This window comes from Gobio gobio (genome assembly GCF_949357685.1).
Source record: "Gobio gobio genome assembly, chromosome: 9".
NCBI classification, from domain to species: Eukaryota; Metazoa; Chordata; class Actinopteri; order Cypriniformes; family Gobionidae; genus Gobio; species Gobio gobio.
In genome coordinates this window covers 55623136-55638135 of record NC_137115.1, presented here as the reverse complement: position 1 = coordinate 55638135, position 15000 = coordinate 55623136, and the positions used below count along the sequence as shown (strand labels likewise).

The following is a 15000-nucleotide window of genomic DNA, read 5'->3' as shown; positions in this document are numbered from 1 at the left end:
CCAGAGAACCAGAGCTGAGGAACCAGAGCTGAGGAGCCAGAGAACCAGAGCTGAGGAACCAGAGCTGAGGAACCAGAGAACCAGAGCTGAGGAACCAGAGAACCAGAGCTGAGGAACCAGAGCTGAGGAACCAGAGAACCAGAGCTGAGGAACCAGAGAACCAGAGCTGAGGACCCAGAGCTGAGGAACCAGAGCTGAGGACCCAGAGCTGAGGACCCAGAGCTGAGGAACCAGAGCTGAGGACCCAGAGCTGAGGACCCAGAGCTGAGGAACCAGAGCTGAGGAACCAGAGCTGAGGAACCAGAGAACCAGAGCTGAGGAACCAGAGCTGAGGAACCAGAGCTGAGGAACCCAGAGCTGAGGAACCAGAGAACCAGAGCTGAGGAACCAGAGCTGAGGAACCAGAGAACCAGAGCTGAGGACCCAGAGCTGAGGAACCAGAGCTGAGGAACCAGAGCTGAGGAACCAGAGCTGAGGACCCAGAGCTGAGGAACCAGAGCTGAGGAACCAGAGCTGAGGACCCAGAGCTGAGGAACCAGAGCTGAGGAACCAGAGCTGAGGAACCAGAGCTGAGGAACCCAGAGCTGAGGAACCAGAGAACCAGAGCTGAGGACCCAGAGCTGAGGAACCAGAGCTGAGGAACCAGAGCTGAGGACCCAGAGCTGAGGAACCAGAGCTGAGGAACCAGAGCTGAGGAACCAGAGAACCAGAGCTGAGGACCCAGAGCTGAGGAACCAGAGCTGAGGACCCAGAGCTGAGGAACCAGAGCTGAGGAACCAGAGCTGAGGACCCAGAGCTGAGGAACCAGAGCTGAGGAACCAGAGCTGAGGAACCAGAGCTGAGGAACCAGAGAACCAGAGCTGAGGAACCAGAGCTGAGGAACCAGAGAACCAGAGCTGAGGAACCAGAGCTGAGGAGCCAGAGAACCAGAGCTGAGGAACCAGAGCTGAGGAACCAGAGAACCAGAGCTGAGGAACCAGAGAACCAGAGCTGAGGAACCAGAGCTGAGGAACCAGAGCTGAGGAACCAGAGAACCAGAGCTGAGGAACCAGAGAACCAGAGCTGAGGACCCAGAGCTGAGGAACCAGAGCTGAGGACCCAGAGCTGAGGACCCAGAGCTGAGGAACCAGAGCTGAGGACCCAGAGCTGAGGACCCAGAGCTGAGGAACCAGAGCTGAGGAACCAGAGCTGAGGAACCAGAGAACCAGAGCTGAGGAACCAGAGCTGAGGAACCAGAGCTGAGGAACCCAGAGCTGAGGAACCAGAGAACCAGAGCTGAGGAACCAGAGCTGAGGAACCAGAGAACCAGAGCTGAGGACCCAGAGCTGAGGAACCAGAGCTGAGGAACCAGAGCTGAGGAACCAGAGAACCAGAGCTGAGGACCCAGAGCTGAGGAACCAGAGCTGAGGAACCAGAGCTGAGGAACCAGAGCTGAGGACCCAGAGCTGAGGAACCAGAGCTGAGGAACCAGAGAACCAGAGCTGAGGACCCAGAGCGGAGGAACCAGAGCTGAGGAACCAGAGCTGAGGACCCAGAGCTGAGGAACCAGAGCTGAGGAACCAGAGCTGAGGACCCAGAGCTGAGGAACCAGAGCTGAGGAACCAGAGCTGAGGACCCAGAGCTGAGGAACCAGAGCTGAGGAACCAGAGCTGAGGAACCAGAGCTGAGGAACCAGAGAACCAGAGCTGAGGAACCAGAGCTGAGGAACCAGAGAACCAGAGCTGAGGAGCCAGAGAACCAGAGCTGAGGAACCAGAGAACCAGAGCTGAGGAACCAGAGCTGAGGAACCAGAGAACCAGAGCTGAGGAACCAGAGAACCAGAGCTGAGGACCCAGAGCTGAGGAACCAGAGCTGAGGACCCAGAGCTGAGGACCCAGAGCTGAGGAACCAGAGCTGATGAACCAGAGCAGAGGAACCAGAGCTGAGGACCCAGAGAACCAGAGCTGAGGACCCAGAGCTGAGGAACCAGAGCTGAGGAACCAGAGCTGAGGAACCCAGAGCTGAGGAACCAGAGAACCAGAGCTGAGGACCCAGAGCTGAGGAACTAGAGAACCAGAGCTGAGGAACCAGAGCTGAGGAACCAGAGAACCAGAGCTGAGGAACCAGAGAACCAGAGCTGAGGAACCAGAGCTGAGGAACCAGAGAACCAGAGCTGAGGAACCAGAGAACCAGAGCTGAGGAACCAGAGAACCAGAGCTGAGGAACCAAAGAACCAGAGCTGAGGAACCAGAGCTGAGGAACCAGAGCTGAGGAACCAGAGCTGAGGAACCAGAGCTGAGGACCTAGAGCTGAGGACCCAGAGCTGAGGAACCAGAGAACCAGAGCTGAGGACCCAGAGCTGAGGAACCAGAGCTGAGGAACCAGAGAACCAGAGCTGAGGAACCAGAGAACCAGAGCTGAGGAACCAGAGAACCAGAGCTGAGGACCCAGAGCTGAGGAACCAGAGAACCAGAGCTGAGGAACCAGAGCTTATATAGAAGGTCTAATACCACAATACTACTACCATACTGCTACTACCATACTACTAATACCATAATAATACTACCGTACTGTTACTACCACCATAGTACTACCACCATACTGCTAATACCATACTACTACTAATACCATAATACTACTACAATACTGTTAATACCATACTACTAAGATACTACTAATACCATAATACTACTACAATACTGTTAATACCATACTACTAAGATACTACTAATACCATAATACTACTACCATACTGCTACAACTGTTATTTATTGTTAGTGCATTTTTACTAAAGTAGTTATCTAATATTAACGAATGGAACCTTATTGTTACCTTAAAAATATTAAGGTCATTAAATATTTTATTAAATAAAAAAAATTACATTTGCTTAGTTTAAGTCTCTTTAGTCATTGTATAATTATTTTCTCCCATCATTTACATGTCCAATATGTTTTTCTATATATTTCCCACTGCTCTAAGTGTTGTTTTGATGACCTGTGCAGCACATTGAGATGAATGAGAGGTGCTAATCAAGACAATATAAAGTATGACGTTAGTATTAAACAGTGAGGCCACTTTGAGTAAAAGCATCTGCAAATGAGTGAATGTGAATAATCTGAACCTCCATCACCAGATGTTTGAGTGTGTGTGATTTAGTCTCAACAGCACAGCGATCATTTCTCTTTAAAAGCTGCATTTGCCAGAATATGACGGCAGTTACAGTAATAAAGCATCCAATATTTACATGATGTAAGTTGAGAGCAACATGAGCTGGGATTTAGCCCAGTTTAATAAACACCAGCGTTCCCAACAGACCTTGATGGAGCCTTCGGTCCCGGCGATGAGGGCCTCGTTGGGCAGCTCTGCGGAGATGGTGCAGGTGCAGATGGCCAGTCTGTGTCCAGAGAACTGCAGGGTCACACTCATCGCTTCATCCACACCTGCGCACGTTACAAACCGGACTTACCACGCCTTCATGGTACTTATGATACATGAAAAGCTATACAAATATTATAATATTCTTATTATTATAGAGGGATGCATCCCTGCTGGAAAAACCAGGATAGACCAGCATAATTCCCATGGTTTTGTGCTGGTTTATGCTGGTTAATCGTGGTCTATGCTGGTTTATACTGGTCTATGCTGGTTTATGCTAGTTTGGTGCTGGTCTATGCTGTTTGGTGCTGGTCTATGCTGTTGGTGCTGGTCTATGCTGGTTTGGTGCTGGTCTATGCTGGTTTATGCTAGTTTGGTGCTGGTCTATGCTGGTTTGGGGCTGGTCTATGCTGTTGGTGCTGGTCTATGCTGGTTTGGTGCTGGTCTATGCTGGTTTGGTGCTGGTCTATGCTGTTGGTGCTGGTCTATGCTGGTTTGGTGCTGGTCTACCAGCAAGATTATGCTGGTTATGCTGATCTATGCTGGTTTGGGGCTGGTCTAGCAGCAAGATGATGCTGGTTATACTGGTCTATGCTGGTTTGGTGCTAGTCTACCAGCATGGTGATGCTGGTTATGATGGTCTATGCTGGTCTATGCTGATTTGGTGCTGGTCTATGATGGTTTATGCTGGTCTATGCTGGTTTATCTTGGTCTATGCTGGTCTTGTGCTGGTTTGGTGCTGGTCTATGCTGGTTTGGTGCTGGTCTATGCTGGTTTATGCTGGTCTATGCTGATTTGGTGCTGGTCTATGCTGATTTATGCTGGTCTATGCTGGTTTGGTGCTGGTCTACCAGCAAGATGATGCTGGTTATGCTGATCTATGCTGGTTTGGGGCTGGTCTACCAGCAAGATGATGCTGGTTATGCTGGTCTATGCTGGTTTGGTGCTGGTCTACCAGCATGGTGATGCTGGTTATGATGGTCTATGCTGGTTTATGCTGGTCTATGCTGATTTGGTGCTGGTCTATGCTGGTTTATGCTGGTCTATGCTGGTTTGGTGCTGGTCTACCAGCAAGATGATGCTAGTTATGCTGATCTATGCTGGTTTGGTGCTGGTCTACCAGCAAGATGATGCTGGTTATGCTGGTCTATGCTGGTTTGGGGCTGGTCTACCAGCAAGATGATGCTGGTTATGCTGGTCTATGCTGGTTTGGTGCTGGTCTACCAGCATGGTGATGCTGGTTATGATGGTCTATGCTGGTTTGGTCTTGTGCTGGTTTATGCTGGTTAATCGTGGTCTATGCTGGTTTATACTGGTCTATGCTGGTTTATGCTAGTTTGGTGCTGGTCTATGCTGTTTGGTGCTGGTCTATGCTGTTGGTGCTGGTCTATGCTGGTTTGGTGCTGGTCTATGCTGGTTTATGCTAGTTTGGTGCTGGTCTATGCTGGTTTGGGGCTGGTCTATGCTGTTGGTGCTGGTCTATGCTGGTTTGGTGCTGGTCTATGCTGGTTTGGTGCTGGTCTATGCTGTTGGTGCTGGTCTATGCTGGTTTGGTGCTGGTCTACCAGCAAGATTATGCTGGTTATGCTGATCTATGCTGGTTTGGGGCTGGTCTAGCAGCAAGATGATGCTGGTTATACTGGTCTATGCTGGTTTGGTGCTAGTCTACCAGCATGGTGATGCTGGTTATGATGGTCTATGCTGGTCTATGCTGATTTGGTGCTGGTCTATGATGGTTTATGCTGGTCTATGCTGGTTTATCTTGGTCTATGCTGGTCTTGTGCTGGTTTGGTGCTGGTCTATGCTGGTTTGGTGCTGGTCTATGCTGGTTTATGCTGGTCTATGCTGATTTGGTGCTGGTCTATGCTGATTTATGCTGGTCTATGCTGGTTTGGTGCTGGTCTACCAGCAAGATGATGCTGGTTATGCTGATCTATGCTGGTTTGGGGCTGGTCTACCAGCAAGATGATGCTGGTTATGCTGGTCTATGCTGGTTTGGTGCTGGTCTACCAGCATGGTGATGCTGGTTATGATGGTCTATGCTGGTTTATGCTGGTCTATGCTGATTTGGTGCTGGTCTATGCTGGTTTATGCTGGTCTATGCTGGTTTGGTGCTGGTCTACCAGCAAGATGATGCTAGTTATGCTGATCTATGCTGGTTTGGTGCTGGTCTACCAGCAAGATGATGCTGGTTATGCTGGTCTATGCTGGTTTGGGGCTGGTCTACCAGCAAGATGATGCTGGTTATGCTGGTCTATGCTGGTTTGGTGCTGGTCTACCAGCATGGTGATGCTGGTTATGATGGTCTATGCTGGTTTGGTCTTGTGCTGGTTTGGTGCTGGTCCATGCTGGTTTGGTGCTGGTCTATGCTGGTTTGGTGCTGGTCTATGCTGGTTTGGTGCTGGTCTACCAGCAAGATGATGCTGGTTATGCTGATCTATGCTGGTTTGGGGCTGGTCTACCAGCAAGATGATGCTGGTTATGCTGATCTATGCTGGCTTGGTGCTAGTCTACCAGCATGGTGATGCTGGTTATGATGGTCTATGCTGGTTTGGTGCTGGTCTATGCTGGTTTATGCTGGTCTATGCTGGTTTATCTTGGTCTATGCTGGTCTTGTGCTGGTTTGGTGCTGGTCTATGCTGGTTTGGTGCTGGTCTATGCTGGTTTATGCTGGTCTATGCTGGTTTGGTGCTGGTCTATGCTGGTTTATGCTGGTCTATGCTGATTTATGCTGGTCTATGCTGGTTTATGCTCGTCTATGCTGGTTTGGTGCTCGTCTACCAGCAAGATGATGCTGGTTTTTCCAGCAGGGATTATATACGATCCAAGTGTCAATCATCCTCATCAGTCTATATGTCCCGTAATGTCTTGTTTGTCTGCGTGTGAGTTCAGTACCGGTGTCCAGACAGAATCCGGTTGCTTGGACGCGCTCCGGCTTCTCTCCGTTAAACACCATCAGCACAAACTGCAGGCAGTAGATGCCGATGTCGAGCAGAGCGCCTCCACCCAGCTCCTTCTGCACCGCCCGCGCCACATGCATGAGCGGCACGCCGAAATCCACACGCACCACCTTCACCTCGCCCACCTCCTTCTGGGACAGCAGCCGGCTGATCTCCACGGAGGCCGGGAAGAAACGGGTCCAAACGGCCTGAGAAGGAGAGCCAGAGGAAATTACAGCACAGAATGCGAATATATAATATAACACTTGAACATCTGCTGACCTCCATGAGGAACACGTGGTTCTTCTGGGCCGTGGCGATCAGCTCCCGAACCTCCCTCAGGTTCATGGCCAGCGGTTTCTCACACAGGATGTTCTTCTTAGCGTTCATGAAGAGAACACCCACCGACAGATGATGAGGGTGGATGGTGCCCACATACACCACGTCTGAAACACATCATCTCTACACATCTGGAACAATCCTTCACTGTGACACACACACACACACACACACACACGTGCGCTGATATCTGTCAGTACAGTCACTGCACTCTTTAGTATTTAATGATTATCATTTTCTGCAGGTAATGTTTTTATAGTATGATCAACCTGGTTTACAATTAACATACAGCTACTACCATATAGTTACTACCATACGGCTACTATACTGCTACTACTACTAATACCATACAGCTACTATTCTGCTACTACCACCATACTGCTAATACCATACTACTACTACTACTACTGCTACTACCATACAGATACTACCAAACTGCTACTATACTGCTAATAACATACTGCTACTACTACACTACTAATACCATACTACTACTACTACTACTACTACTACTACCATGTTGATAATACCATAACCATACTGACAATACCATACTACTACTACTGCAACCATACTACTACTACTACTACTATACTGATAATTCCATACTACTAATACCATACAAATACTACTACAACCATACTACTACTACTACTACTACCGTACTGATAATACCATACTGACAATACCATACTACTACTACTACCGTACTGATAATACCATACTAACAATACCATACTACTACTACTACTACTACTACCATTTTGATAATACCATAACCATACTGATAATACCATACTGACAATACCATACTACTACTACTGCAACCATACTACTACTACTACTATACTGATAATTCCATACTACTAATACCATACAAATACTACTACAACCATACTACTACTACTACTACTACCATATTGATAATTCCATACTGATAATACCATACTACTACTATACTGCTAATAACAAACTGATGCTACTACCATTCTGCTACTATACTGCTAATAACATACTGCTACTACTACAACCATAACATAATGTTAATACCATACTACTATTACACTACTAATACCATACTACTACTACTATACCGATAATTCCATACTGATAATACCATACTACTACTACCACCATACTGATAATACCATACTACTACTACTACTACTACTACTACTACTACTACTACCACCATACTGCTACTACCATACTGCTACTATACTGCTAATAACATACTGCTGCTGCTGCTACTACTACAACCATACTGTTAATACCATACTACTATTACACTACTAATACCATACAACTACTACTACTACTACTACTACACTGATAATTCCATACTGATAATACCATACTACTACTACTACTACTACTACTACTACTACTACTACCATACTGCTAGTACTGATGTTCTTGATGATCTTGTTAGGCAGCTTCATATGTAATGCCTAAAACAAATTTCCCTTCAAAAGGACAAATACATCAATCATACCAACACAATCATTTAAATGTACGTGTGTTAAGATAAAAAGTGATTAAATAATAAATAAATAATTTATATAAATATATAATAAATCTTGCAGTATTTGACAAGTAGAAAAAAATATAATGTCACATAATAGTAGCTAGATATTTTCAACCTTGAGAGGATTTTGACTATGTGAAGGCAGAACAGATGGAGGCAGTTTAATGGACACATGATGGTGGTGGTTTTACACAGACGCTGTTCTGAGATCAGTATTGTCTCACCGATCTCTGGATCTTTGGCCAGCTCTTCATAGCTGCCGTATGAGCGAGGGATGCTGTGCTTCAGTGCAAACTCCTGCGCATGCTTCAGCTCGCGCGCCGCCACAGCCCCCACCTGCATTCAGCCATAAAACACCAGTCCATCACTCTTATTACAACAATAACACCAGATTTCATGCTTTATGTACATTTGTTTCGATATTTATATTACTATTTTGAATTTAATATTAGTAGGTACATATACCGTTATTATATATTATATGATTAAACACTATATTAAAACTATATTATATGATTAATCACTATATTAAACACTATTTTATATGATTAAACACTATATTATATGATTAAACATTATATTATATAATTAACCACTATATTATATGATTAAACACTATATTAACCACTATATTATATGATTAACCACTATATTAAACACTATATTATATGATTAAACACTATATTAAACACTATATTATATGATTAAACACTATATTATATAATTAACCACTATATTATATGATTAAACACTATATTAAACACTATATTATATGATTAAACACTATATTAACCACTATATTATATGATTAAACACTATATTATATAATTAACCACTATATTATATGATTAAACACTATATTAACCACTATATTATATGATTAACCACTATATTAAACACTATATTATATGATTAAACACTATATTAAACACTATATTATATGATTAAACACTATATTATATGATTAAACACTATATTAAACACTATATTATATGATTAAACACTATATTAACCACTATATTATATGATTAAACACTATATTATATGATTAAATACTATATTAACCACTATATTATATGATTAAATACTAAATTATATGATTAAACACTATATTATATGATTAAATACTATATTAACCACTATATTATATGATTAAACACTATATTAACCACTATATTATATGATTAAATACTATATTAACCACTATATTATATGATTAAACACTATTTTAACCACTATATTATATGATTAAATACTATATTAACCACTATATTATATGATTAAACACTATATTAAACTATAATAAATGATTAAACACTATATTAACCACTATATTATATGATTAAACACTATATTATATGAATAAATACTATATTATATGATTAAACACTATATTAAACACTATATTATATGATTAAACACTATATTATATGAATAAATACTATATTATATGATTAAACACTATATTAAACACTATATTATATGATTAAACACTATATTAACCACTATATTATATGATTAAACACTATATTATATGAATAAATACTATATTATATGATTAAACACTATATTAAACACTATATTATATGATTAAACACTATATTATATGAATAAATACTATATTATATGATTAAACACTATATTAAACACTATATTATATGATTAAACACTATATTATATGATTAAACACTATATTAACCACTATATTATATGATTAAATACTATATTAACCACAATGTTATATGTTTAAACACTATATTGTATGATTAAACACTATATTAACCACTATATTATATGATTAAACACTATATTAACCACTATATTATATGATTAAATACTATATTAACCACAATATTATATGTTTAAACACTATATTGTATGATTAAACACTATATTAACCACTATATTATATGATTAAACACTATATTAACCACTATATTATATGATTAAATACTATATTAACCACAATATTATATGTTTAAACACTATATTGTATGATTAAACACTATATTAACCACTATATTATATGTTTAAACACTATATTATATGATTAAACACTATATTAAACACTATATTATATGATTAAACACTATATTATATGATTAAACACTATATTATATGTTTAAACACTATATTATATGATTAAACACTATATTATATGATTAACCACTATATTATATGATTAAATACTATATTAACCACTATATTATATGATTAAATACTATATTAACCACTATATTATATGATTAAATACTATATTAACCACTATAATATATGATTAAACACTATATTAACCACTATATTATATGATTAAATACTATATTAACCACTATATTATATGATTAAATACTATATTAACCACTATATTATATGATTAAACACTATATTAAACACTATATTATATGCTATAATGTGTCTATTATTGTTATGCATGATTAAACATTACACTCTAAAAAATGCTGGGTTAAAAATAGCCCAGGTTGGGTTGAAAATGGACTCACGCAGCAATTGGGTTGTTTTAACCCAGCGGTTGGGTTAAATGTTTGCTTAAAACAACCCAATTGCCGGGTCAGCAATTTTTAGAGTGTATATTAAGCAACAATGTATGAGTTGACGGTGGCGCTGTTTCTCTGCACAGGAAAGTTTCCGGATTCGGTTTGTTTACATCAGCAATTTTACAGAAGTGTGTAAGTTAAATGCATCATTGAAGTGTGTTATGAAACTCGATGCATGTCAGTGTCAGTGTCAGTGTTAACCCGGTCAGCGCCTTCACACAGTGTGCGTGTTAATGTGTGTGTGCTGTAGTTAGTCAGCAGTTTGTCAGGTGTGTGTGTGTGTGTCTGTGTGTGTGTGTGTACCTGATGATGTTCTGACGGAAGAGTCTTCAGTGCCACTGTAAAGTCATGACTGATTTTTCCAGCGCTGCAGATCCCCCACCTGAGCGCCATGATGTGTGTGTGTGTGTGTGTGTGTGTGTGTGTGTGTGTGTGTGTGTGTGTGTGTGTGTGCTAAACGTGTTTCAAACCAGTGATTCAAAGCGTGTATCGCACCACTAAAGTCACGTGACTTCAGTAAACGAGGCTTCGTTACATCACATAACTGTTTTAATAAAATAACACAAATTGTGCAGATCATATTTAATGCTATTAGATGATTTGGTCATTGCATTTAATAGATCACACTGTAAAAGGTGTTTTTATGCATGTTTTGGCTTTAGTTTTCTTTGCATTCACAGTTTTGGCCAGCAGCGTTTCGAATCAGTGAATCATTTTGTGAACCAATTGATTCAATTGACTCGGAGTTGCTAAAAGCTTCGTTACTACTGTAAGAACCAGCAGATGGAGACAAACTCTTTATTTTGAGCAAGAGAGCAAGTGTGTACTGTATTTTAGTACACAATACACAACACTTATTATGATACACTGTTCTGGAAAACCCATCTTAACCCATTCAGACCCAAATTATATTTCAGGGACACAAAAATATGTTCATGCTTTATATTTCTGGCATAGGCCTACATTATTTAGAAAAAAATCTTAGAAAAGATTCCACTGTGTTAGTGTTTGGTTTGTTGTGCACAATTTTCTCCACCACTACACACACACACACACACAGGACATGTTCAAACTTGATCTTTCCCTGAGCTGCACCGTCCAATCAGGCCTCAGATCAATCAAGGAGGGCAGTCATTGGCTGTCCTGCTCATAAACCACGCCCACCTGCCTCCTGGCCTCATCCATGATCTCCGTTAGAAGCTCGGAGTCTTTCAGGGACATCTTAATGCTCTCCTTCAGCCCTGTAAGACAGACGAGAGTAAGACACCCAGAGCTCATGAGAGACTTCTTGTGCTGAAGTGTGTGTTACCTTTCAGGAGGCAGCGTCTCACTTCTTCTGCTTCGAACCTCAGTCCGGTGCTGTTCTCGAAGTTCAGAGGCAATGCGGGCTCAGGAAGAGGAAACTCCGTCTTTTTCCCGTTCACCTCCAGAGTGGTTGGACAGTGCATGGGACGCGCCACCTATAGAGCAGACAGATCAGCTTTAAACAACACATATTACAGCGCAAGCAACACCAAGCTCATGGGTTCAACTGACACAGAATGCATGCATGAACTGATATAATGTACACCGATCACAGGTGAAGTGATAACACTGATGATCTGTTAGTGGGTGGGATATATTAGGCTGCAAGTGAACATTTTGTCCTCAGAGTTGATGTGTTAGAAGCAGGAAAAATGTGCAAGCGTGAGGATTTGAGCGAGTTTGACAAGGGCCAGATTGTGTTGTATAGTAAAACAACTGAAAGTGGGGGGAAACTCAAATTATGTCATGGAGGACCAGTGGAGAACCGGCCACAGGGTCATGAAGGACCAGTGGAGAACCGGCCACAGGGTCATGAAGGACCAGTGGAGAACCGGCCACAGGGTCATGAAGGACCAGTGGAGAACCGGCCACAGGGTCATGAAGGACCAGTGGAGAACCGGCCACAGGGTCATGAAGGACCAGTGGAGAACCGGCCACAGGGTCATGAAGGACCAGTGGAGAACCGGCCACAGGGTCATGAAGGACCAGTGGAGAACCGGCCACAGGGTCATGGAGGACCAGTGGAGAACCGGCCACAGGGTCATGGAGGACCAGTGGAGAACCGGCCACAGGGTCATGGAGGACCAGTGGAGAACCGGCCACAGGGTCATGAAGGACCAGTGGAGAACCGGCCACAGGGTCATGGAGGACCAGTGGAGAACCGGCCACAGGGTCATGAAGGACCAGTGGAGAACCGGCCACAGGGTCATGGAGGACCAGTGGAGAACCGGCCACAGGGTCATGAAGGACCAGTGGAGAACCGGCCACAGGGTCATGAAGGACCAGTGGAGAACCGGCCACAGGGTCATGGAGGACCAGTGGAGAACCGGCCACAGGGTCATGGAGGACCAGTGGAGAACCGGCCACAGGGTCATGGAGGACCAGTGGAGAACCGGCCACAGGGTCATGAAGGACCAGTGGAGAACCGGCCACAGGGTCATGGAGGACCAGTGGAGAACCGGCCACAGGGTCATGAAGGACCAGTGGAGAACCGGCCACAGGGTCATGGAGGACCAGTGGAGAACCGGCCACAGGGTCATGGAGGACCAGTGGAGAACCGGCCACAGGGTCATGAAGGACCAGTGGAGAACCGGCCACAGGGTCATGGAGGACCAGTGGAGAACCGGCCACAGGGTCATGGAGGACCAGTGGAGAACCGGCCACAGGGTCCACTTAACAGTGACAGAATGTAAGGGGGGGAAAGTTGGAACGATTCTAAGGGCCCACGCACTTTTGGGGCCCTAGAGATCGGTTTTATTAGTAGGCCTAGTAGTAATGTAATAAAAAAGTATACATTTATAATCTACCAAAGAGTCTACTGTAGGCTATTATACTTGTTGTAGCCATTAAGAAAATGTATTTAGTTTCATATTTATGTTTAAATATTTTGTAATTTTTTTATTTGTAATTTAATCTATGTTGATTATGAAAAGTGAACAGCATGAGTAAGAAAGGACACATAATAAGATGGAGTGGGTCAGAAATGATTTATTCGGGCAAATCAACACTGACACAGAAAACTCTAGAGTTTATTAATAAACAATTAAAATGTCTCCTCGCTATTTTTGACACATTCATAATCATTATTTTGCCGGTTCTTTGTGGCAAGCTTTATGAGTGCTCAATAGGGTAAAAGCCTATATTACGTGGCTATATTGGTGTCTGTGGCTCTTTCAGCAGATAATGCGCCGCCACAAAGCACAAATGCTTCAGGAATGCTTTGAGGAGCACAACAACGAGTTTGAGGCGTTGACTCGGCCTCCAAATTCCCCAGATCTCAATCCAATCGAGCATCTGTGGGATGAGCTGAACAAACAAGTCCTCGCAACTTACAGGACTTAAAGGATCTGCTGCTAACATCTCCAGATACCACAGCACACCTTCAGGGGTCTAGCGGAGTCCATGCCACGATGGGTCAGGGATCAACAGAATATTATAATGTTATGCCTGATCGGTGTATATAATGAATGCAACATTAGTCGCTTTGAATTGTGTCTGCGAGATGAAGTGAGTCTTCAGATCTGCCGTGTGTGTGTGTGTGTGTGTGTGTGTGTGTGTGAGTGTGTGTGTGTGTGTGTGTGTGTGTGTGAGTGTGTGTGTGAGTGTGTGTGTGTGAGTGTGTGTGTGTGTGTGTTCTCATTCAGTCACTCACTCTGATGGTTCCTCTGCTTCCACAGATGGTGGCGTTGTTTTGAAGTGTGCAAGCGAGAGTGCAAGAACACACGGCCATCCTGTTCCCGGAGAACTTCAACACCACCACCATCGACTCATCCACTCCTGACAGATCAAGCAAAGGTCAAAGGTCATGTTCAGGTCATCAGGAAGAAATGCCCTCCATCTGAACCTTCTCAGATAAAACATGTTTGCACAGGAATAATGACTGTAATGTGGTGGTGATGACAGTTATATTCAGAAAAACAGACCGAATAACTAATTAGACATAATAATAAAAAAATTAATAAAAATGACTAAAACATGCAACAAAATTATAATTTTTTTTAACTGAAATTAAGATGAAAACAAAAATTGAAAAAATCTAATCAAATGTAAAATATTAACAAAGTCTACAAAAGTATCATATGAAGATATAAACTACAGCTATATATAGATATAAACTAAAAATAATAAAAATATAACTAAAATATTAACAAAATCTATAAAGTATCATACAAAGATATAAATAAACATTTTATAAAAAATGAAAAAAGACCTAAAACTAATAAAAATGACAAAATTACTAAAGATTTCACTGAAATTAAAA

The 15000-nt window shown here is 42.3% G+C and overlaps 2 protein-coding genes across 2 annotated transcripts in view; both read right to left on the bottom strand.

Moving 5' to 3' along the window:
* The window catches only part of dhdh.2 (dihydrodiol dehydrogenase, tandem duplicate 2), a 16819-nt gene extending 5579 nt beyond the window's left edge, over window positions 1-11240 (bottom strand). Inside the window, exons 1-5 of the mRNA XM_079825843.1 lie at window positions 11019-11240; window positions 8385-8496; window positions 6576-6739; window positions 6250-6502; window positions 3295-3419 (exon numbers count right to left, since the gene is read on the bottom strand). Coding sequence (XP_079681969.1) covers window positions 3295-3419; window positions 6250-6502; window positions 6576-6739; window positions 8385-8496; window positions 11019-11108 — 744 coding nt within the window. The 5' untranslated portion in view covers window positions 11109-11240. The remainder of the gene's footprint in view (window positions 1-3294; window positions 3420-6249; window positions 6503-6575; window positions 6740-8384; window positions 8497-11018) is intronic.
* Window positions 11241-11499: 259 nt separating this feature from the next.
* Window positions 11500-15000, bottom strand: part of dhdh.1 (dihydrodiol dehydrogenase, tandem duplicate 1) — a 12173-nt gene continuing 8672 nt past the window's right edge. The window contains exons 5-7 of the mRNA XM_079825842.1: window positions 14392-14516; window positions 12025-12175; window positions 11500-11956 (exon numbers count right to left, since the gene is read on the bottom strand). Of these exons, the coding sequence (XP_079681968.1) occupies window positions 11847-11956; window positions 12025-12175; window positions 14392-14516 (386 nt within the window). The 3' untranslated portion in view covers window positions 11500-11846. The remainder of the gene's footprint in view (window positions 11957-12024; window positions 12176-14391; window positions 14517-15000) is intronic.